The following is a 22,101-nucleotide window of genomic DNA, read 5'->3' on the forward strand; positions in this document are numbered from 1 at the left end:
AAAAAAAATTAAATATATAAATGTCATAAGAAATTGAAAAATCATATGAAAATAAAAAAATCTAAATATATGAAAAAAAAAAAAAAAAATTAATAAAAATACATATATATATATATATATATATATACATGTATACATGTATATGTAAATAATAAATACTACTATGAATAAGAGAAAAAAAAGAGAGAACTTGGAGCAAGGGAGACGGTAAGGGTTCATATACACAATAATTAATAATTATCTTAATCGATTTTCTATAATATAGCGTGAGAAGATTGCGCAGTTGCCAGGCATTGTAACATTTAAAGTCATCCGTTTGGTTTTCATGTTGTAGAGGAGTGTCGTATTTCGATCTTTGCTACGAATTTTTGCATCCACCACCTAAGCATGGAAAGATGAGAATAGAGATCACCTCATGAGCGGATAGATTAAGAGTCAATTTTGTTCGATCGTTTGTCTGTTATTAAAATTGTCGAAGCTCTCTAATTAAGGCGGAACTCTACAAATTTATCGCAAATATTCGCGATAAAAATTTTAATCTAAAATTTATTTTGTTTTTATTGAGGGAGATAGAAACAGAAAGTATTAAGCCTTGCATGTGTCTGTTAACACGCCCATTAACTGTATTTTTCATATATTATATTTATCTTAAGTAATATTTATGTACTCAAGATTCAGCCAAAGTCGATGACAATATCGTTTAACTTTCGAGTGAGTTTCTTTCAATTCTTAGGAACCAGCTGCGGTGTGCTTTGTTTATCAACTAATATCGATAATTTACTCTTAATAGTGGAAGGATTTTTTAGTTCGGTTTTCTGTTTTCTGTTTTCTGTTTTTTTTTTTGTTTTTTTTTTTTTGTTTTTGAAAAAAAAATTGTATTGAATTTTAAAGCTGTTGCTGCTGATGATGAGCAAAAATATTTAAATCATGTTGAGTAACATAACCTGAAATGACGCTAGTTGATCCATTGCCAAGACCGCTTTGAGCGACTTCACCTTTACTGTTCTCTAACATATTCAAATTATTTCGATTTTGATTGACGTGTGAACTTTTAATCTTTGATATATTTGTTAATTCGTCCGAAGCAACGTAACCGGTATTTATGGTTGAGAGTGATGGTACATTTTTTGATAACTTCTCCAAATCGTATTGTTGCACATAACCTTGGTTATAGTTTGAGAGCGGCTTTGTTAATAAGTCCAAATTTTGTACCGTTATATAGCCGTCCGTGTTCTTGGCATTTGTTACTAAACTTTCATTTTTAGGACTATCTGCAAATGTTTGCCAATCAGAATTTGATGACTTAATATATTGATCTAGAAGTGATTCGTTATTAGTGTCACTTTTTGTTATATTATTCATTGAGCAATCATTTGAATTTTGTGACGGTAATCTCATCTCAATTTCCCGTTCGCGTTGATCATCCTCAATGTTTCGCGTCTCTAAACTGGTGCTTAGTACGCCACCCTCAGCCGCAAGATAACCGGAGTCGCTGCCCAACGACGACAGCAAATGATGATGTTCATTACGTATATTGAATTCATGCATACGATTGCTATTAATCCATTGCTCTTCAACGCTACGTTGAAATGTGATATCTAAGCCCTTAACTCTACCTCCGGCATTGTTTGTGTAATTGCCAGGAGAATTAAGTGTCGCCGGCTGACCTTCCTTGCTAAAATAAGTCTCTAGGCTAGCTGGTAGCGTGCAATTAATATTTGCCATTTTATTATATTTCTTGCGGGCCATATATAAAGCAAACATTATACCCAATGACATGGCTACCACCAGTAAAGCAATTGTGGTTATCTTACTTAAACGACTGGACGAGCAAGTGTAGGTGGCAGTATTTTGCCAATCGGATTTATAAAGTTCATATTTTCGATTGTCGTTATAGCGTTTTAAGTCTTTTAGATTTCGTTCTGACAAAGAACTGCTTACACACGATAATTCATCACTTCCTTCTTCAAAGTCATAGCCGCCCCCTTCTTCTTTATTGATGATCTCGGCAGTAGTAGCAGCAGCAGCAGCAGCAGCAGCAGCGGCAGCGGCACCGCTTTCCAAATTTCGAGGTGCCACATTTACCGCCCTTACCTCCACCAAAGTTTTATATTCAGGCCCCAAACACGCTGGCACCTTGAACGCGCACGCTGTTTCGCCCCCAATCACAATACTCAAGCGTCGTTTAATTACGATATCATTACGCATTTGTGTGACTGCCACCTCGTAAAATTCAATATGGCCGCGAGGTTTTTGTGGGCGAGTCCATTGTATAATACTGTTATTTGTTGTGGTTGCGTGGCCGGGTGGCGAAGGATCTAAAATGCAATAAGTAATCAGGGATTATTTCAAAGCCAAAATATTGCATTTAAATTAAACAACAAACTACTCTACTACTAAAGGAAATGTTTTCTTTCCCAAAAATTAATGAAAAACTTTTACAAAACAATTTTTGAAAATCTCTTCCATAATCTTTACGATATTCCTATCAATTCGTTGCGTAGCAGTGATAAAATACATGACTTTAAAAATTTTAAAAGCATAATTAAGCCCGTCACAAAGAATTCTTATCACAAACAGCAAAACAGCAGTTAAAAAATATTCGCGATCCCGATAAGCGCGATATTGACGAGCATTATACACAATCGCACCTGTTTGCCAATTAGATTCAATTGTAAAACATTTCCATCGATAAAATTCAAAATATTTAGTGCGTTGCGGTAAAATTTAAAAATCATAGCCAGCAAGTGCGAGCATTGCACGTGCGTAAGCCCAAAGCAAAGTTGGATGGGACGTTTAGCCCAAGTATTTGCGAAGCATGTAGGGCATGCGAAAATTTCAAAACCCAATGAATTTATATTTAGTTAGCAATTTATTTTGTCTAATTTCTATCGCAGTCGTAATCTTGTTGTATGTTAAGAATTTTGTAATTTTTGAATCTTTAAAACTTACATCCAATTAAGGTAGTGAAGTGTACGTCATTGCTCGGCATTGATGTGTTCACCGTATGAGCTAAGACATAAACTTTGTAGGCCGTGAAACTGGTCAAATTAGGAAGCTTGTATTCCAAGACCGTAGAGTCTACCTCATATTTCTCTGTATTCAAGATAATGGTATATTTTCGTATATGACCATTTGGTTGACTTGGCGGTTGCCAGCTAATGGTAGCACTCGTATTCGTTACTCCTGTCACTTGCAGTTGACGTGGCGGCGATGGTGTACCCTCCAGTGTTCGTATCAGTTGAGCATCGCTAATTTTTCCCTTTTTCAAGCGCGAATACATCAACATATTTATTTTATATAAAGTGAAAGGTTTCAAGTCACCAATTTCGTCTTTTTTTGCGCTCTTACGTATTATCTTGGAAATTGGTTTCTGCAAGCAAGTCGAATTCTCTGCTGACATCTCGTCTTTACTTACTTCACAATATGTAAGATTAAATCCGTCCAGTATCGAGGTGCACACTCTCTCTACGCTCCAGTGAACTGTAATACTGGCAGCGCTGATTGCCATTACTTCTGGATCCATTTTAACTAAATCGCTATTAACATCCATCGTACAGTCTGTCCAATGTAGGCCCGTATTAAAGTCTTCATAATCAGCGGATACCGCTAAATTTAGTGTATGCTCTTGCAAAGCATTTTGCACATCGGTGGTGAAGTTCAATTGTTCCGCGGGCACTTGCTGAAAATGCATCGAGCCTTTGCATTCATTCGATAAAGCTCTTTTCGGATAACACCAATATACTGTGTAGTTTTCAAGAGCTTCAGTAATAAGTGGCTTAGACCACGACAAAGTATAAGTTCGATTATCGGCATGGTAAACATTATGTATAGCCCTGGGTTCATAACGTTTCGTGTTGCGTTGACCCAAAGCGTAAATTGTAAGACGACTACTTTCACCAGATGTGCCCATATGATTGCGACTACGTATTTCAAATTCATATTGTGCGAATTTGTTCCATATAAATGTGACCAAATTAATATCTTGTTGTAAAGGACGTAGATCACTGGAACATAAAAGATTAAGGTATGAATAATTTATCATTGATATGAGGTATATCAGTCTAATAAATCAAAAGGAATTGTGTCACATTACAAATGAAATACGAAACTATAGCTTATCCCTTAGATGGCAGCTTTAAGTATTTTCATTAATAGGTCCTTCCATTTGATCTTTATACCGAAAGAAAGGAATACTGATAATTTATTTTCATACCCATCATCGACAGATGCAGATATATTTATTCATTTTGGAAGAATGCTTCAGAATTTTGAATTTATCTAGCCATGTCTGTCCGTGAGTTACACCCGTGTTACACCCAAACTCCTAATCGCAATAATGAAGATATCGATAACAAATTTCGCAGAAACGTTGAAAACTTTTCTACGCAGGTTGATATTCAAAATCGATCAAAAGACACGCCCGCAGTAAAACATAAACTGAAAACATCCCTGTTTATTTAAACAACATTTTTGGAAATTTTCACTTTTTCCAATGAAAGATAGAAGGGTGCAATTCTCTTCATCAATTTTACGGAGGGACGAGCTTATAATTTATATTTAAAAAGTTGGGAAGCATTAGCCCCGCCTGTGGCAAAGTAATAAATGATCAAATTTTCACTTTTTCTTACATTTCCTATGTATTACTCATAAATAAGACTTTCTGCATTGGAAGATATATTGTGTGTTTACTCCAAGTAAAGCCTGTTAGTAATTCAGCTAACACATCTACATTCATCGTAACACTGAACTGCTGATTACAATTTCCAATACTAATTTTATGTTACCTTTAGTTGTAATAAAGTATGTAAAATAAAGCAAAATAATACGAATGGGATTTAACACAGCTTTAAACAATATGCTAGAGATTGTGTTTTTTTTTTTTTTTTTCTAAGAATCGTGAAATTCTTTAATAACAATTTTGTGGGGTGAACTTAGTTACAAAAAACACTTGTTGCTCTAAAAAATAACATACGTGTTTATTATGTGTTGAAGGCTGATTATTTGACTGAATGAATGTATGCGATAGATAGGGAGAAAACGGATTCAATTTAATTAAGCATTTTTCTTCCCACGAAAATGTTCATTTTTCTTTACTGCTTTAGGTATATGATTTATATTCGGAATTTTCTTTCAAGTAACGCTTGTGTTCAAAGTAAAGTTTTAATAAATAATTTTGTATATCCTTACATGACTTTACCACCACGTCGTACTTCGGTAACAGTGTAAGTAAAATTATCGCCGTTGTACTCGTAAGGAGATAGTTCCTCCCAATAGATGGTAACACGTGTTTCCTGTGAATCAACATAAAAACTGCCTGGCTTTATAAGGGGTGGACGATCCGGCTTCCTAGCCAAGGTGCGGAAAGGAAAAATGAATTGTTCACTCCATATGGCATCAGGAGCCTTAACACGTACACGAATTTTTAACTGATAATGCCAGTAGGCATAAGGTAAGTTAGTTATCTGCAAACGCAAGAAGCCGTGCGTTCGTTCGGGGCCGGAAAGCTCGAGCGCTGTCGCGTTTTCTGGTTGCACTATAATCTCCCATTTCAGACTTTTACGATAATCTTCCCATTTTGGCATACGCCATGCTACGGTTAAGCCGTTGACACTCAACTCTTCAATACGTAAATCTTCACCAGGTTTAGAAGGCACCATTATTTCCCAATTATTAATTTCAAATTGTTGGGGCCGAATCATTTTTGCCAAAGAATTCCGAGCATTTATTATATAGTGATATAGCTCCACACGTGGCCTATAGTTGTTGGCTAACGAAGTATTGCATACCACCCGCGATCGACCATCATAACTACATTCAGGCTGGTATTGGTATTCAGCTGAATCTATATAAAATGTTACATTGTATTGCGTTAATACCGGATTGGATGGTTTAGAAAAATTGCACACCATATATTCAAAATCATAGCTGCGACAAGCAAAATCTTTTACAGGTTTCGGAGGAGATCCTACGAAAACTTTAGTTTCCATTATGGCATCTGTACCACATTTGCATCGATATTCTGTTTGCTGTTCATTGGCATTTCGTATTGTCAACATTACACTGGTGTTGTTTATAATTGAAATATATTCCTTTGCTACTTTTTCACCAGTACGACCATTTACAAAGTACAAATGGCTGGAATTTTTCCCAGGAAACGCTCTCCGATTCATGTAACAACTTATATTAAAATCTGAACCAATGGCTACTTCAACTGTGGCCGGATAAGTCTCGCCTGGCGAGGAGTAAACACGACTAACTTCAACGTTCTTGTTACCAAACAACATTATTATATACACAATAATTAACCAACTAAGACAATTATTTTCCATATTTATTTTTAAATTTCGCAATTTGTAAAAAAAAATTCTCCTGAAGTCAAAAACACTTTGCACTATCCCCTAATTGTATACTTAGGCTTAAAGTTTGAATCTGTTTTTCTTGGAAATCCGTTTAACTATACTGTATGTTTTTCCAAGAATTTGAATTTAAGCTGCTTGAAAATTTCACAATTTTCGTTGAAATTTCTCCGTTTTCGAGCTTTTTTTTAGCTTTTTCATGTTTTTTATAATCCATATTTTTATAAATTTGTTGAATTTTCATAATATTTTTATAATTTATTTGACCATTTTCTCACAAGACAACACTTTATTTTTCAAAATTCTTGGAAATTTATATTTAATGTCGATGGTGTTTGTTGTTGTATTACTGTTACTGCTGCCGCCAGACAAGTTGCTACTGAGCTGATTGTGTTTATAAAGGGTTGCCAAGCTTATTATTATTTTCAATTGTATTAATACATGTATCCCTCTTGGTAAGATAGGAATTTACATTTTTTTTTTTTTAATGTGCATATATATACATCTTCTTAATGCAATTTTAAAGAAAACGATTTAATTTAACTAATAATCTTTTTAAATATTTGGCCATTATAATGCAAAAATTAAACATAGTTAATAGCTTTCGGTACCGAAAATAGGACAAATGTATTAAATTACACGAACATGAAAAAATTTTTCGTCATAAAGTTGATATGAAAACTAAAAAAATTTATGAATGAATTGAAAATTTGTTGAGAACGTTTTTTTGTGTCTGGCTCTGTTGTTTTTATTGCTTATTAGTACTTTTTAAATTAATTTATTTATTGTTAATTCCTGCAATGTTGGTTTTTGTTCATTAACGGTACTTTAGGTTGAGCGAATAGTGGTAACACTAGAGTTTTCTTTAATTTTAATTTATCCTGTCGAAATTTATGGAATTTGTACGTTTTTCAAATAATTTTATCCTTAAATTAATCTGAAGATGAGTGAGAGTGCTCCAGAAGCTATTAAAGATCTTTGCCGCACTTGCATGCTGCGAGTAAAAAGCGAATCATCGTTCAAAAATAGACAATATATCTACGAAAAGTTAGTGGACTGCAAAGAATCTTCCAGGTGTAGTCTAATGGAATTATTACAATCAATAGCACCAAAAATTAATGTTCAAATGACAGATGGTTTACCTAAGTTTATGTGCATGAGTTGTATACATAGCTTGAGATGTACTTATGATTTTTTGCGAATGTACGCAAAATCGGATGAATTATATCGTAAAATATTGAAAGATCAAAATTATGAAAACTCTAAACACAAGGAGGAGCTTTTGAAACATTGGAGGTCATTGGGTATTAATAAAGATATGAATTTGATAATAAAGCAGGAGGAAGATGTACTGAAAGAGAATTTGTTTACTTATGAGGAAACGACGGCAAGTGAATATAATGTAATGAAATTAAGCGAAGAACAGGAAGAACATATAGAAAGACCTCACGGGGAAAAAGGCGATTCGTTTTTTAAGCAAGATCATAGTCACATTGGAAACGAAGAGAAACCGGTGTACAAGAGGTATGTTATATTGTGCATAATAACGCTATAATAAATCAAAGCTTGGACTTCTTTTTAGAACAATAAAGGAAAAATCAAATGAAAGGAAGCAAGAAGGTAAAGACACAAAAAATCAAAACGTAAACATTGTACAAGTAAAAGGAAAACATACACAGACCAAAAAGATTTTCGAATGCGAGTATTGCGATAAAGGTAAGTTTGTGTATGTGGGTGTAAATTCACTTCACTTGCTCAAAAATGTTTTTGATTGAAGCACTACCTCTCTCCTAGTTTTTCCTAAATCTACGAGTTATAAAAATCATGTACGTACTCATACTGGCGAACAACCGTTTTTATGCATAGAATGTGGCAAAGGTTTTTCTTTGGCTAGCAGCTTAAATACACACATGAAACGACATCGTGGTGAAAAATGTTTCCAATGCCCAGATTGTCCCAAACAATTCGTCTGTGCCAGCGGTTTATACGCTCACCGCTCGGTACATAAAAAAGAACGTCCATTTGTTTGTGACATATGCGGTAGCGCATTCCATCAGGCTTATCAACTAAAGAAGCATTGCCTTTATCATGGCGGCATAAAAAATTTTTCCTGCGATTATTGCGATATGCGGTAAATTTTTAGATTAAAAGTTTTTCTCAATATTTTCAAGTTTCAAAAATTTTTTAGTTTTTTTTCTGCTGAAAAGAAACGGCGCCATATCCGAACACATACCGGTGAAAAACCATATTGCTGTAAATATTGTGATCGCGCGTTTGCTCAGAGTAATGATTGCGTTAAACATTTACGTTCCCATTTGGGTGAAAATGTTTATCAATGTGAAATGTGTCCTTTGCGTTTTCCATTGGCGCGTGATTTGCGGGTGCACTTTGCTTCGCATAAGAATGATGATGACGAAACGCGAGTACGCAATTTACAGGCACGTTTCCAAGAGGAGCAAAATTTAAAAATCAAATTGGGAATAGAGGAAAATTGAATTCCTTACATTTTATGCGCCACGTTTCCGTTAATCATTATTTCTACATTAAACTTGTGAAAAATTTGGATTTCTAGCAGGCAGTCTTGGAATGAACTATTGTCAGCATCCCGTATTAACCAACATATTGCTTTGTAAACTTTGTTGTTTTTTTTAATTTTAAAAATTACTAAAGATCTTATAGAAATAGCATTTCAAACACCGTTAGGAGAAAATAAGATAACTTTAAACGCTTATTATATATTGAATGAAATTCATATTGCGAAAATATACGTGCAGTTTATATTTTGGAGTTGATAGCATCTCAGTGGGCAGAAATTTACTCAACGTCTTTAATCTTCTTCGCTACTCATGCCTTCATTTCTTTCTGTTAGTATTTTAATATCTCTTTCTAGTTTCAACAGGTCGATGGTTTGTTGCAAAGATTTTAAGCAGTCAGTCAGACCGCTTTGCAAGTCGTCCAACTGCAAGTTTATTGGACGTAATATTTTTGCAGCTTCGTTTATATCTGCTACTTCGTTCAATAAATCCATTATTTTCGGAATATTATTTTCGCTATCATTATCATCATTCGAACACTCGGGCGTAAGAGATTCTTCATAATCAACCAGTTGCTGATGAATATCATGGATATATTTATTTAGAGTTTGAATCTGTTCCTAAAGTTCAAAGTTTCTTAGAAATGCATTTATATTGCGTATCGGAAGCCTTACTTGCTCAGACTCAAGATAAATATCCACGGAATTATTTAGGCTCATTTTTTAAAATTTATTTAATTGATTTTCCCTCCTTGCAAAAAAAAAAAGAGACGAGAGGCGGCTTCTATTAATTAAACAAGCAACTGTTATTTTATCTGGTAACACTGTTTCTCATAGAAACATAATTTAAAACAAAGAGGAATTCGTGTAAGCATACTTATTAAATGCCCTACACTTCTTCTAATACAATAATGCATTCACTTTCATAATAGAACAAAACATGTTGTTTTCTTGTTTCCATGCAAAGGTATGCTGTGCTTGAAAGCCGTTATATAGACGAGAAGCTAAAACATGAAGTAAGGTGATTCAAATTTAGCAAATTTAATTTTCTTCTTAAAATTTCATTATTGTACCCCGTCACCGAAGGATGAGTGGTACAATGATTTTATTGTTTACGTTTGCAACGCCCAGAAAGAAGGATCAGAGACCCCGCAAAGTTTAATATATATACTCTTGATAATCATCTAAAAATCTGAATCGATTTAAGCAAATCGACGCATGTCTGTTGTAAACATTTTCCTGACCGCAAAAACAAAGCAATCGATTTCAAATTTGGCAGAAATATTGTAGGTTGTTCTTCGCACATTGGTATTGAAAATGGGTGAAATCAGTTAAACGACACGCCTACAGTACCACGTAAACTGAGTATTCCTCTGCATTGTAAAAGGAATAAACGATTAGTTTTTCGTCTGTTACTCACTACAGTAGGTAAATGTATAAAATTTTGAACGTTTTTTCAAAATTCTTATAATACGTGGAAGCAGGCTTCAAAAACTCCATAATGTATATAAATTTTTGGCCAGTTTCAAATTCGAAATGCACCTAAGCATGTCCGTCTGTTCAACTGTCCGGCTACGGGATAGAGAATTTGAAAAGGGCCAAAACTTTTTAAACAGCACGACTATAACACGCTCACACGCCTATCTCTCAAAAACTGTGAACTCACATATACAACACATACACTGTACAAATTTCTATTTTTATTCGCAAAATAGAAAAAATCAGAAGAGCGCCTTTCCAATATTGTAGAGGATGAAAATATAGTCCTTTTTCTTTCGTTGACCTTGACGGTGATAAGTATAAAAGATTCGGTCACGAACGAATATAATTTTCTTATTTGTTATACCCATCGCCGAAGGATACGGGGATATTCAATTCATCAAAACGTTCGCAACGTTTACAAAGAAGTATCAGAGACTCCACAAAGCATATACATTCTTGATCAGCATCAAATTCTAAATCGATTTAAGGATGTCCGTCTGTCCGTCTGTATAATGACTGTTGTAAAGATTTTCTTGGCCGCAAAAGTGAAGCTATCGACTTCAAATTTGACAGAAACAGTGGAAGTTCTTGCACGCATCTTGGTATTGAAGACGGGGCAAATCGTTCGAAGGACATGCCCACAGCGCCACGTACACTGAGAATGTCTATATTTTTCAAGAAAAATGAAAAATCGGTTCTTTGCACATTACTCATAAATTATCGCAGATAAATGTACAAACTTAACATTTTCGCACGAAAACTGTTAGTTGATATTACTACTTCAAGGTTATGACCAAAGATGACCGAACTTGGGATATAACGTTTCACAAAAAAAGACTTTTGGTGGGGTCATCTTTTCTTAAACGGCGAAAACTTATTTGTACTCCTATTGCAATCTAAACTGTAGTAAAATTGAAAAGGTTTGTCAAAGGAATATACGCAAATCCATACCAGTCCGTACAGGAAAGAAAAGAAAAGAGGAATATCTCAACAAAAGAAAGAAAATATCTAGAGTAGGTTTAATAATAGTTAAAAGTGAAATGCTAATCATTTATTATTATATGCACTTATTCATTATTACAAGCTGTAGCCTAGGTTGTGATTAGCATTTGACATCTGTGAGCGTCGGAAATGTCTTCTTCATTATTTTAACGAGACAAACAAAACTCTTTTTTTACACGGTGTTTTTGCCCGATTTAAAATTATCGTGGTTCACCAATAAGAGCAAAGTTCCTGTTCTTACACGAATTTTTTTGTTCTAACACGTATCCGAAAAAAATTTTTTTTCGTAATTCTAATTTGGGCAGCGATGATTAGTTGCGGAATTGTGGTTTATTCCTTCCTTCAAAATTAAACTTTTATATAATGTACTTATGGAAATTGATATATATATATATATACCATACTAATTTTAATTTGTTTTTGTAATCAAAACGAATAACTGTTGTTTCGTAAATATGTGGTATGGATTTCATTAGGAACTTTTTTCCACGGTATTTTGAAAAAATTGACATCAATTTTACACGATCTTTTAGGGTTGTGGAGTATATCCCCACAATTTACCACATGTGTATCCATGTTTCCTGAAGAACGTATCTACCGTGTAAAAAAAGTGTTCCGGCTACACCTAATTCTCTTTTTACACGATAGATGCATTATCAAAAAATTCGTACAAAAAACTTATTGGGCTAAATGGAAAAAGAGTATGAAACGTAACTGAAAAGTACACTAAACAAGATTACAAAATTCTTATTACAGTTCACTCACATTTCAATTCATTACATATATTATAAAAAATAAGTTACACATTGAAAAACTAAACTAAATTGAGAAAAAAAAAAAAAAAAAAAAAAATAATAAATAGAATACCTCTTTACTCTGTGCATTATTTCGGAAAATTCCATTTATAATCTAACTGAACGATTAGAAATGTATGCAAATGCAAAGTTATAATGCGTACTTATGGAGAGTGAGAATGAAAATATTTATAGAAAAACAGAAAAAGAATTCATCAACAGTAACAAGGGGAATTTGTTCTTTTTAACTCGTATTAAATAAAATTTCGCGTAAAAAGAGAGTTTCGAATCATTATTATCCATAAAAACACAATTTACTGAAACTACGATTCCATAATACATTTTTGCAGAAGTATACGTCGTCGGCGTTAGGGAATTTGGGAAGTAGCAAACGTTCGGGGATAATTAATTTTGCCAGAAGTTGCTTCTTTGCGCTCATTCGCCCAAAAAGCTAAGCATATCTTAAGCGCCTTCCCACATTTTAATTTACATATGTGTGTGTGTGAAAACTGCGAAATCATTTCATAGATTAAGTAATCAAAACCACATGGTATAGTGTACGTTTTCTCACCTAATGCTCAAAAAAAAAAAAAAAAAACAAAAGAAAACAGCGTCCACAAAGCCCTATGGTTCTAAGTATGAAATTATTTGTCCAAAAGCTTTAATCTTTTGACATTGTTGATAGCAGAGACCACCAAACACTAAAAAACACCTAAAGAGAATTCTTTTTTTATTTTTTTTTATCATTAAACACCAAAAATGTGCTACGGATTTAAATTTTCCTCAGAGTACAATGGTATTGAAAACTGTATTACTTATGATAAGGAGCAGTGAACGGTGCTTGGGAGACATAGAGCGAAGGCACGTACGGATTTAAAAAAATGTCAATCTCACTGAAAACAATTTTTACAAAATGCTAGAAAAAAACAAACAAAAAAAAAAAATAATAAATATATATCATTTACTAATTGGATATTCAATCTTAACCATAAGGCGTCTATTATTGTTAAGTGGTCGTCAGTGGACAAACATAAATTATTTGTTAATATTAGTAAACTCATTTATTTATTATTATTATTATTTTTATTATTATTATTTAATTATTTATATATATATATATATATATATATTTATTTACTTATTTATCTTCTTCTTGTTTTTCTTCCCAAAACATACACACATAAATACGTGGACGTGTTTATTTTGTGAGAAAATACATTTTCCATGACATATTTGCCTGAATGAAGTTATCATAAATCTTTTTTTTTATTTTTTTTTTATTTTTTTTTTTTATACAATTACAATCTGCTGGAGTTGGTTGTCTTTCAAACTTGATTTAGAGACGAAATTGCAAGCAAACAAATAATAAATTAAATGCATGTGTAGTGTGTCCATTGGAAACATATCACAGAAAACATCTGACAATAAGTTGGAAAATTCCCATTGATAAAGTCCTGTTAGTTAAACGTAACATGATCTATATGATGCCATCTCTTGTGTACGGAAAGGCTCGAGTAGTAATGAAGTTGTTATGCATATAAATAAACATATAAACGCTTGTGTGTGCTTTTATGTCTATGGGAATGTTTTTAGGGAGTTTTAGTCCCTTAACCTAAAACATGGACAAACATTATGTGTATGTATGTATCTATGTGTAAAGTTGAAATTTATACAAATTGTAAAACGTATTGTATGATATTAAGCTAAACCTTTTATACAATGGACATTTGAAAGTTGAATGGACGTTGCATGTCCATCCATGAATACTCATAGTCTACTTAATATTTATGACATGAATAACAAGTCATTTACTGTACGTATATTTATAATTTGCAACATATTTTATATACAACTTTGTAAACGAAATAAACGGAGATTTCTAAGCAACTACTACTACTACTCGTACATTGTGTGCAGCCTACTATTATTTGTTTATTTATTTTTTTGCTTTTTCCTTATCATGGTGCGGTTATTCCTTTACTTTATTATTACAATAAGACAATACGACAATATTCAGAATCAAGTCTCGGACATCCTATGCATTTATTCTTTATCGATGCAAATTCTGAATCGTTCTATTCGTGTCTGTCCATCCATTTGTGCTCTTGTTCGGTAAATATTTCTTTAGTTTAGCAAAGATTTCGATATTAAGATAGCAAGTTCTTGTATAGCACTTGGGTAGGCGCTGAAATTGTCCCAAATGATTCGAAGGACATGCCACATAATGCAATATGCCTTGTGATGTTAAAAGCAAACAAAAATGAATTATTACACTGCACCAAGTACAACGATGGTCGTGCAATATCTCACGCCTCACATATTATACAATATCGAAATTTCGCTTTTTTAACTTTCTCTTTAAGAAACATCTATGGGGTGTAAAATATTCGGACGGAACTGTACATTAGAAAGTCATTGTCTCCTCGTAATCATCAATTCTTTCTCTTTCCTCATTTCACCGAAAGCTAAGCAAATTCAGATTTTGCTTACGACAATTTTTCTTATGACAATTATTTGCTTACATAACGCACACACGCGCACAGACAAAATACACAGCCAAAAGCATACGCATATACATACATACTTATTAAGGAGTATTCTTCATTGTAATTTGCTTAAGCATAAATTCAATTGTTCGTCTAATTTGTTGGTAGTTTATAAACTTTTTTTTATTATGTTTATTCAAAAAAAAAAAAAACAAAAACAAAAAAAAAGGATTTATTTGCACATTAAAGACGGTAAAGAGAATTGTTCGCTTTTGAACATAACATCTGCCGTCGATTAATCAATTGTGTGTAGAATTGCAATCTGTTTACTTTATGAAGATTGAGTTCTGGTGAAGCTTAGGAGAAATAATATGAATAATAATTACAAAGTTTGCAGTCGTTACTAGCAAGTGATTCTAGGAACACGTATTAACAAAACGACAAGGAGCGGGCACCAAACGAATCCTTTTTTTCTTCCCTTTTTTTATTATCATTATATTGAGAGATGAGGGCATAGTTGATTGTAAATTGATGTAAGCATGTCCATCTGTTCGTCCGAAGGTACCGGCTAAAAGTTTAGTTCTCGCTCGTAGCTTGAAATTGCAGTTGGGCTGGCTACATTCAAATGGGAGGGTACGCCCGCACAGTACAATCCAAAAACGAGTAACATCTTTGTTTGCAAATGCAGAAAAATGTGGTTTATTGCTCATTGACGCATAAACCCCAGTGAACAGTGAAAATTCGTATATTCTCGTACACAAAATTGGGAAAGAATTGACCATGCACAATAGAACTCGTCCACGGGCCAATATAATTTTCTAATTTGTTATTATTCGCAACGAAATCGCAAGTTAGTGCTTCATGCCGTTACGATCAACGCGCAAGCGTTGTGCGTTACTATAGAGCGTACAAATATATCGGGCGGTTACCTATGTGTTTTATGTCTATCGTATATAATCCTCAACAAGCTTTATACATGTATATATGCAAGTACGGTATATTCGTTTTCATCACTTGCGGATATCCTGAGCGGAGATAACAAATCGGTAATCGGTTCTATTAAATTCATATATATATATGTATAACATTATAGTCATCATTAATTTCGATGCAGAATGCCTTAAAGGCTTGAGGTAGATCTGTTACCTGTTATTATACCGATCAATTCAGAATCATTTTCTGAACTGAAGTAAATTTGTGCTTAACCTGTAGGCCACAGCTTTTTTATAGCAAGTTTATATGCAAAATTTTGATCGGACAGATTAAGTTATTGAATCCGTCTCCGTTCAATATCATCCGCGGAAATGGACGTTGCAAACGACGGAAAAGAAAGCAAACTAACCGCATAGAAACGCTATCCGTCTTTACATTGGGTTGGCAACTAAGTAATTGCCGATTTCAGTTATAGATATCTCTCACTCCCACTTTTATGATATCCGTAAATGTTATGATCTTCTTCTTTTTATATATGTTAGCTGTCATCCTTACCTAGCTTTACAAAGTTCATTTTGCTTTATTCTTTCCGTAAAGGACAGGACGCAGTGCAAGGCGCCAAAAAGTTACATGAGGTCTGTACGGTAATGAAGACCTACCTTAAAGAAAGGCAATGCCGAAATTGGTTTGAAAAATTCCGTTCTGGAGATTTTTGCCTCAAAGATGAACAACGTTCAGGTCGACCAGTTGTGCTTAATGAGGTTGAAATCAAAATCATCATCGAAGCGGATCGTCACGTAACTACACGAAAGATTGCAGAGAAGTTGAATGTTTCGTATACAGCCATTGAGAAGCGTTTAAAACGTGTTGGTCTCGTTAAGAAGCTGGATATTTGGGTTCCGCACGATTTGAACAATGTCAATTGAAAGAGACCGTGGTGCACGCCTAAGGAGCCATCGTAAACCACTTCAAAGACACATATCCAACAAAGGAAGATTTTGGTCTCAATTGGATGGGATTGGAAAAGTCCGGTGTGTTTTGAGCTGCTTCCAAGGAATCAAACCTTTAATGCGGTAACTGAAAAAATTGAATGTAGCGGCCAGGGAAAAACGCCTAGAATTGGTTAATCGTAAAGGCGTCTTTTGCAGACTTTCTACGATCGTTGATTTTTTAGGTTGTCAGCGAGACGGCAAAAGGCCATCGAAAAAAATGGAAAATGCATTACCGATTAAACTTCATCCCGAGTGAAAAAAAATCGTTTATTTCATTGAACCAATCGGCAATTACTTAGTTGCCAACCCAATATTTTTCATCATTAATCCTTTACTTATAGACATATAAAAACCATGAATTTATCGATCAATGGAAACATAATATTGAGTTATAATTTTTTTATATATACATAGATAGGTGGAAAAGAGGTTTCATTCGGCAAACAATTGCCAAAGCAATCTTTATACTTGGACATATATTTAGATTCGGCAGATCTATTTTTCTTTGATTTGTGCTCTTGTGAGAATCTTCTGTTTGATAAGAGTTTTGCATTTAAAGCAGTATTATAAACGTCACCGATGAGTACTTCGAAGCATGAATCCGTGGAATTTAATCCAGAGATCGAATGAACGACTTGAACAATTATATAAAAAGCAAAATAAAAAATAAATAAATAAATAGAATAAAACTTTTTTTTTAATAGCTTTTGCCATTTTTACACAAGCAAGTAGGAATTATGCAAGAATTCAATACCCATTGCTCTTTCCTTAGTCTCTGATATCGACATATACAGCTACATCTGGAGAGAAATTCCCCTCGGAGGTGTCTTTTCGCCGAGTAAAAACATTTCGGCAGACCTAGATGGTAGTTGATGCATCAAATGTCTTTGTGGGGGAAAATGCGACGGTATTTAGAAAAGTTCACCGGAAAGTTAGTAATTTTCGAAGAAGAAAACGCAAAACACGTCTTTCACTGTTCGGCTCAGATTCTTTCATTTCTTCTTTGTACAACCATTCGAGTAAACTCTGTATCAAAATTCGTATTAAGCACTCGACATATGGACCAGTAAAAAATGTTGTAAGCACTACGAGAACTGCTGCTTAAAAACGTTTGCTTTAGTCAGTTGGAATGATTTTATATACCTTTCATAAGTCGTATATATTATATAATATATGTGTACGAGTACATCTTAGCTACATGTGTATTCATATCCTACAACACCTATGGTACAGGGTATATTAAGCTTCTGCATACTTACGTAACATTCAGAAGTGCTTAAGATAGATTAATCTCTAATTATACCGAAAGTGATTCTGAACCGATTTTAGCTTGTGTGTCTGCCTGGCCATGTATGTCCTGGAATTTTTGAGATATTTTGACGAAATTTTACACATTGACGTGTTTTCACGCTATTGAAAAGCGATTGATTTTTTCCATCACTTCCCGTGTAACGCCTTATTTTGAAAAGTAGTTATACGGAAACAAACTGAATATTTTCGAAATTTCTCGACAAAACGTGCTGTGCCATAGTATTTCGACCTTCTAAATTGATATGAAAAATTTAAACCGGCTGTTTTTTTGTACCCCCTCGTATATAACCGCTATTACGAAAACTGAATCTTCATATGGTACAAAGGTATAATTATCAATATTTTATAGTGAAAATTAGCTAATAGTAGATTATTGACAAAGAAATCAACGTTACCGAATTTGAACCACGTCGGTCTATAATTTGGATAGCGCAGTATATAAGAATTTTGAGATAACATGAATTTCCATATGCTCGAAAGGCCTAGTTGTTAATGTTATATGATGAGAATTTGTTTATGCTTCGATCTATGATATGGGGGTATTTCTGTGACGTCGCTCCATGTAAGATTTCTTATGAATCGGAGCCACTTCAGCAGAAGATTTAATTTTTAATATTTTATGATGAAAAGTGATCCAATCCAGTAATTTAGCACAAAAATTATTAACAGGGAATTTGGAACTCATAGGCCTATTCTTTCGATCCCAATATCTGTAGGGGTTATCGTGACAAACCAAGCCCTTATAGACAGAAAGCATAATACAATTAATAGTTTTCTATGACAGAAACTGGAAAATATTAAAATTTTTAGGAAATAAGTTCAATTTGCTAGATTCGTTTGAGGTGATGCGATGTTTCGCCAATCCCACAATATATGGACTTTTACGAGAAGTATGTCTTTGTATCAAAATAATGTATAATTTTTACTGATGTATTATTACTATAGTGAGTGAGTAGAAATGAGTGAGATGAAGTGATGTAGAGTATCTAATGATCGGCCTCGCCCGATTATAATGTTCTTACTTGTTTACGTCTAAGATAATTTTCTGAATTCTATTTGAAGTTGAGTTGAAAGTGATAAATAAATTGTTGTTGTCAACGTAATGTTTTCATGATTGTAATGTCACTTTAAAGAGGTAGAGCAAGTGAGTATAAGAGAAAGTCAGAAACGGGTCTGTGTTGTGTGGGACGTTATCTATCTATCTATCGTCTTGTGGTAGTTTAAAACATTTAACTTGCAACTGAACGGCAATTGTTTTCTGATTTCCCATGTAATTCTCTTATTCCTCTTTGGTTTTCGATACTACGGTACTTGCAAAAGGAGGGAAAATTCTCGTTTAAATATATCCGCTTCCCTACAACTTCAATAAGGCGGGAATTTTTAAATGTATTTTCAGTCTCCTACACGTATATGCTCATGCTTTAACACTGCTCTCTATCTTTGTCTCATATTCCCCCCTATTTATATGGAAACTTTATTTTTATTTATTTATTTATTTATTTATTTTTATTTCATCTCTTATACCCTTTCTCTTCTCGGATCGCCATCCTCTTCATCTAATTTTATAGAACATTTTTACAGTGTATGCAGCATATGTGTGCGGTGAGGTCTTGTTGTTTGTTTATAGCTTTTACTGGTTTTTAAAATATATTTTTGTTGATATTTGTGTCTGCGTTAAAGACCCGATTGCTGTTGTCGTGCTTTTGTAAATTGTTCTTGATGTTATGCATTTTCGTTTCTTTTCTAAATCTGTGACAAATACGAATCACTTTAGATTTATGTGAAAAATTTATGGTAACAATAAGATAAAAATATAAAAAAAGATATAAAATTTCAAAAATGTGAAAGCCTTCCGTTCAATATTTTCTTTAAAGAATTTCTGCGCTTATGTATAATACGAGACTTTGCGAAACTTTTTATTCAAAAAATTTAATTAACTTTGCAATAATAACGGATTTAAAAGCAATTTAAAGTATGACTTTAATTTTACAATTTTAATCAAGTCGCTTAGATAGGCAAAGTTTCTTGCTTGATATATGATGAGCAATTAAAAGGTTTAATCGCATACAGCATACAGTAAGGCGCAGATGTTCTAAAGTATTCTAAGGTAATTATATAAACACAAGCATAAACTTTGAATGAATGGAGCATGCAGAAATATTAGAGAAAACATATATATATATATAATGTATGTAAAAGCCCAAGACATGCATGTATGATATGCTTGTACAGCATTACGTAATGCTGTCTTTATGAAATCTCAATAAATTATTAGTTAAACCTAATTGCGGTTGACATTATAAACTAATGACAACCGCAAACTAACACTATTTACTTGGAAATATAACCATTAAAAAGAGTAAGAAAATGAGATGAGAGTTACTGCTAAGTCATATAAGCCAGATGTTGAGTAATCCGCCGTAAGGTAGCCGTAAATGTAAATTTAATTTTTATTTTGATGATGTCGCTGAAGATAAACCCCTCCGCTTTATTTTGGAATCATCTATCTAGGACTTATACCTTAGACCTTAGAATTTCAGTTCATTACTTTTACTTCTTCTTTATACCCATCGCAGCAGAAGAATGGCGAGCATACTCATTTTGTGATAACGTTTGTCAAATCCAAAAGGCAGCTTTACAGCGCTCCCGTATATAGCATGCATATTCTTGATCGGCATAAAATTCTGAATTGATTAAGTCATGTCTGTCCGTCTGGGCGGGTCGTGTTGTTCGCTCTTTTCTGCTCGCAAAAATGAAGATGAATCGATTTGATATTTTGCAGAAGCATTGAAAGCTTTTGCACGCAGGTTGGTATTGAAAATGAGCCAAATTGATGAAGCCCGGAATAGAGCGAAAACTGAACGCAACCCTGTTTTTTTTTTTTTTTTTAATAAAACTTTGCAAATTTTGTGCTCATTATAAAAGATAGAAAGCTGAAATTTTCCACATTTCCTTTCCGAAAAACTCTACTATGTATGTGCAAGAATGGAAAAAATCCGTCACGCCCACCCAAAGTTACAAATGAATAAATCTTCGTTTTTTTTTCGCTTTTTTCAGGTTTTGCGCTTATTATTTATTATAAGGCAAACAAGACAGAATGTTTAAAACGGTTTTGTACATTCCTCAAATGACGACATGTTATCTGCCTAAAAATGCGTCAATTCCAAAATAAACATGGTGGACACCACGACTTGATGGAGTAATTTTTTGTTAATAGCATCAGCGATATGGGCATCAAATAAAAGAACTTGATTAGTAGAATTCGGCAAGTTACGTGCGTTACTTCTAAATCAATTATAGTGGACGTCACGCCGGGATAGATTAATTTTTCTTAACAATGTCTTTTTGATGAAGTAAAAGCTGAAAGCTGAAATTTTATCTTAATCACTTTTTTATGATAAAGATTTTAATGCTGATGGATGTGCGAAAACGTGTTGCTTACTTTGCTTTCTTTTTCTCCTTTATATTTCTCATTTTTATATTTAGTTGAAGATGGTATAAAAGGAATAATTTTATTAAAATTCTGATAGATTTATATTTTGTCAAACTTTGTAGCCAGTCTCTCATATCAAATTATTAGGCGATACCATCTTGACTTTATTATGCAGGGCGGCTCCTTTAAAGTAAACAAGACTTCTTCAAAATAGTACATTTCGAAGCCGTGATCTATCTTTCGTTAAAATTCTATGGAACGTGCATGGCAATAAGATCAATCCTTGAGGAAGCCTTTTCACACATTGAAGGATTTGAAGAGAAGGAATTTTGTTGTCTCTAAACTAGAACTATTTGTATCGGTTTGTTTATATTACAATACTTTTTTATTTTCTTTAGGGAATTTGGGCGAGAGTTCTGAAAACTTCTCTTTATATCTTCCATTGCGTGCAATAAATGGCTTTGTGGCTCATCAGTGGTGGAGATATGTCAGACGACTTTGATACTCTTTCGCATTGGCGTTATCTGGACTGCCCCATGCTTGCATATAGATATTGTTATTGTCAGTAGTAGGACAATATTCTACAAAGGTGAAAGAAATGTCTCTATCACTCAGTTTTTCCATTGGTCTCACTCATCATGAAACAGTCGGTCTTCACCCCTGCTGCCCATCGATCGAACAATTTAAATGTAGACGTCGAATGCATTGGGAAATGGTTTGTCCCTTTCTCCCTTCTCTGCCCTGCCCGTAATCCTTCTTGACTGCAATTGTGGGCT

General features: G+C 33.7%; 4 protein-coding genes across 6 annotated transcripts; 2 read left to right on the forward strand and 2 right to left on the reverse strand.

The window, feature by feature from the left end:
- Positions 1 to 856: 856 nt before the first annotated feature.
- On the reverse strand, positions 857 to 6,353 carry LOC119639724 (cytokine receptor-like). Its single transcript, XM_038037342.1, has 3 exons — positions 5,191 to 6,353; positions 2,953 to 4,007; positions 857 to 2,318 (listed from the first exon to the last, which is right to left on the reverse strand). The coding sequence occupies exons 1-3, from the start codon at positions 6,330 to 6,332 to the stop codon at positions 886 to 888; spliced, it is 3,630 nt and encodes a 1,209-aa protein (XP_037893270.1). The 5' UTR covers positions 6,333 to 6,353; the 3' UTR covers positions 857 to 885.
- Positions 5,370 to 9,088, forward strand: LOC119639732 (gastrula zinc finger protein XlCGF17.1-like). 3 transcript variants are annotated; one of them, XM_038037365.1, is made up of 5 exons: positions 5,370 to 5,452; positions 7,192 to 7,883; positions 7,942 to 8,075; positions 8,154 to 8,490; positions 8,567 to 9,088. In XM_038037365.1, exons 2-5 carry the CDS (start codon positions 7,303 to 7,305, stop codon positions 8,823 to 8,825), a joined length of 1,311 nt encoding a protein of 436 aa, XP_037893293.1. In that variant the 5' UTR covers positions 5,370 to 5,452; positions 7,192 to 7,302; the 3' UTR covers positions 8,826 to 9,088. The 3 variants fall into 3 exon arrangements, with proteins under 3 accessions (XP_037893293.1, XP_037893283.1, XP_037893301.1); XM_038037355.1 differs by having other exon boundaries at positions 8,548 to 9,087; XM_038037373.1 differs by lacking the exon at positions 5,370 to 5,452 and having other exon boundaries at positions 7,356 to 7,433; positions 7,493 to 7,883; positions 8,548 to 9,087.
- A 98-nt stretch (positions 9,089 to 9,186) lies between these two features.
- On the reverse strand, positions 9,187 to 9,612 carry LOC119634388. The gene is made up of 2 exons (XM_038028511.1): positions 9,568 to 9,612; positions 9,187 to 9,513 (listed from the first exon to the last, which is right to left on the reverse strand). Exons 1-2 carry the CDS (start codon positions 9,610 to 9,612, stop codon positions 9,187 to 9,189), a joined length of 372 nt encoding a protein of 123 aa, XP_037884439.1.
- Positions 9,613 to 13,789: 4,177 nt separating this feature from the next.
- Positions 13,790 to 16,515, forward strand: LOC119634393 (histone-lysine N-methyltransferase SETMAR-like). Its single transcript, XM_038028526.1, has 2 exons — positions 13,790 to 13,810; positions 16,132 to 16,515. The coding sequence occupies exons 1-2, from the start codon at positions 13,790 to 13,792 to the stop codon at positions 16,513 to 16,515; spliced, it is 405 nt and encodes a 134-aa protein (XP_037884454.1).
- Positions 16,516 to 22,101: the final 5,586 nt, after the last annotated feature.

This window comes from Glossina fuscipes, unplaced genomic scaffold (assembly GCF_014805625.2).
Source record: "Glossina fuscipes isolate IAEA_lab_2018 unplaced genomic scaffold, Yale_Gfus_2 0, whole genome shotgun sequence".
NCBI classification, from domain to species: Eukaryota; Metazoa; Arthropoda; class Insecta; order Diptera; family Glossinidae; genus Glossina; species Glossina fuscipes.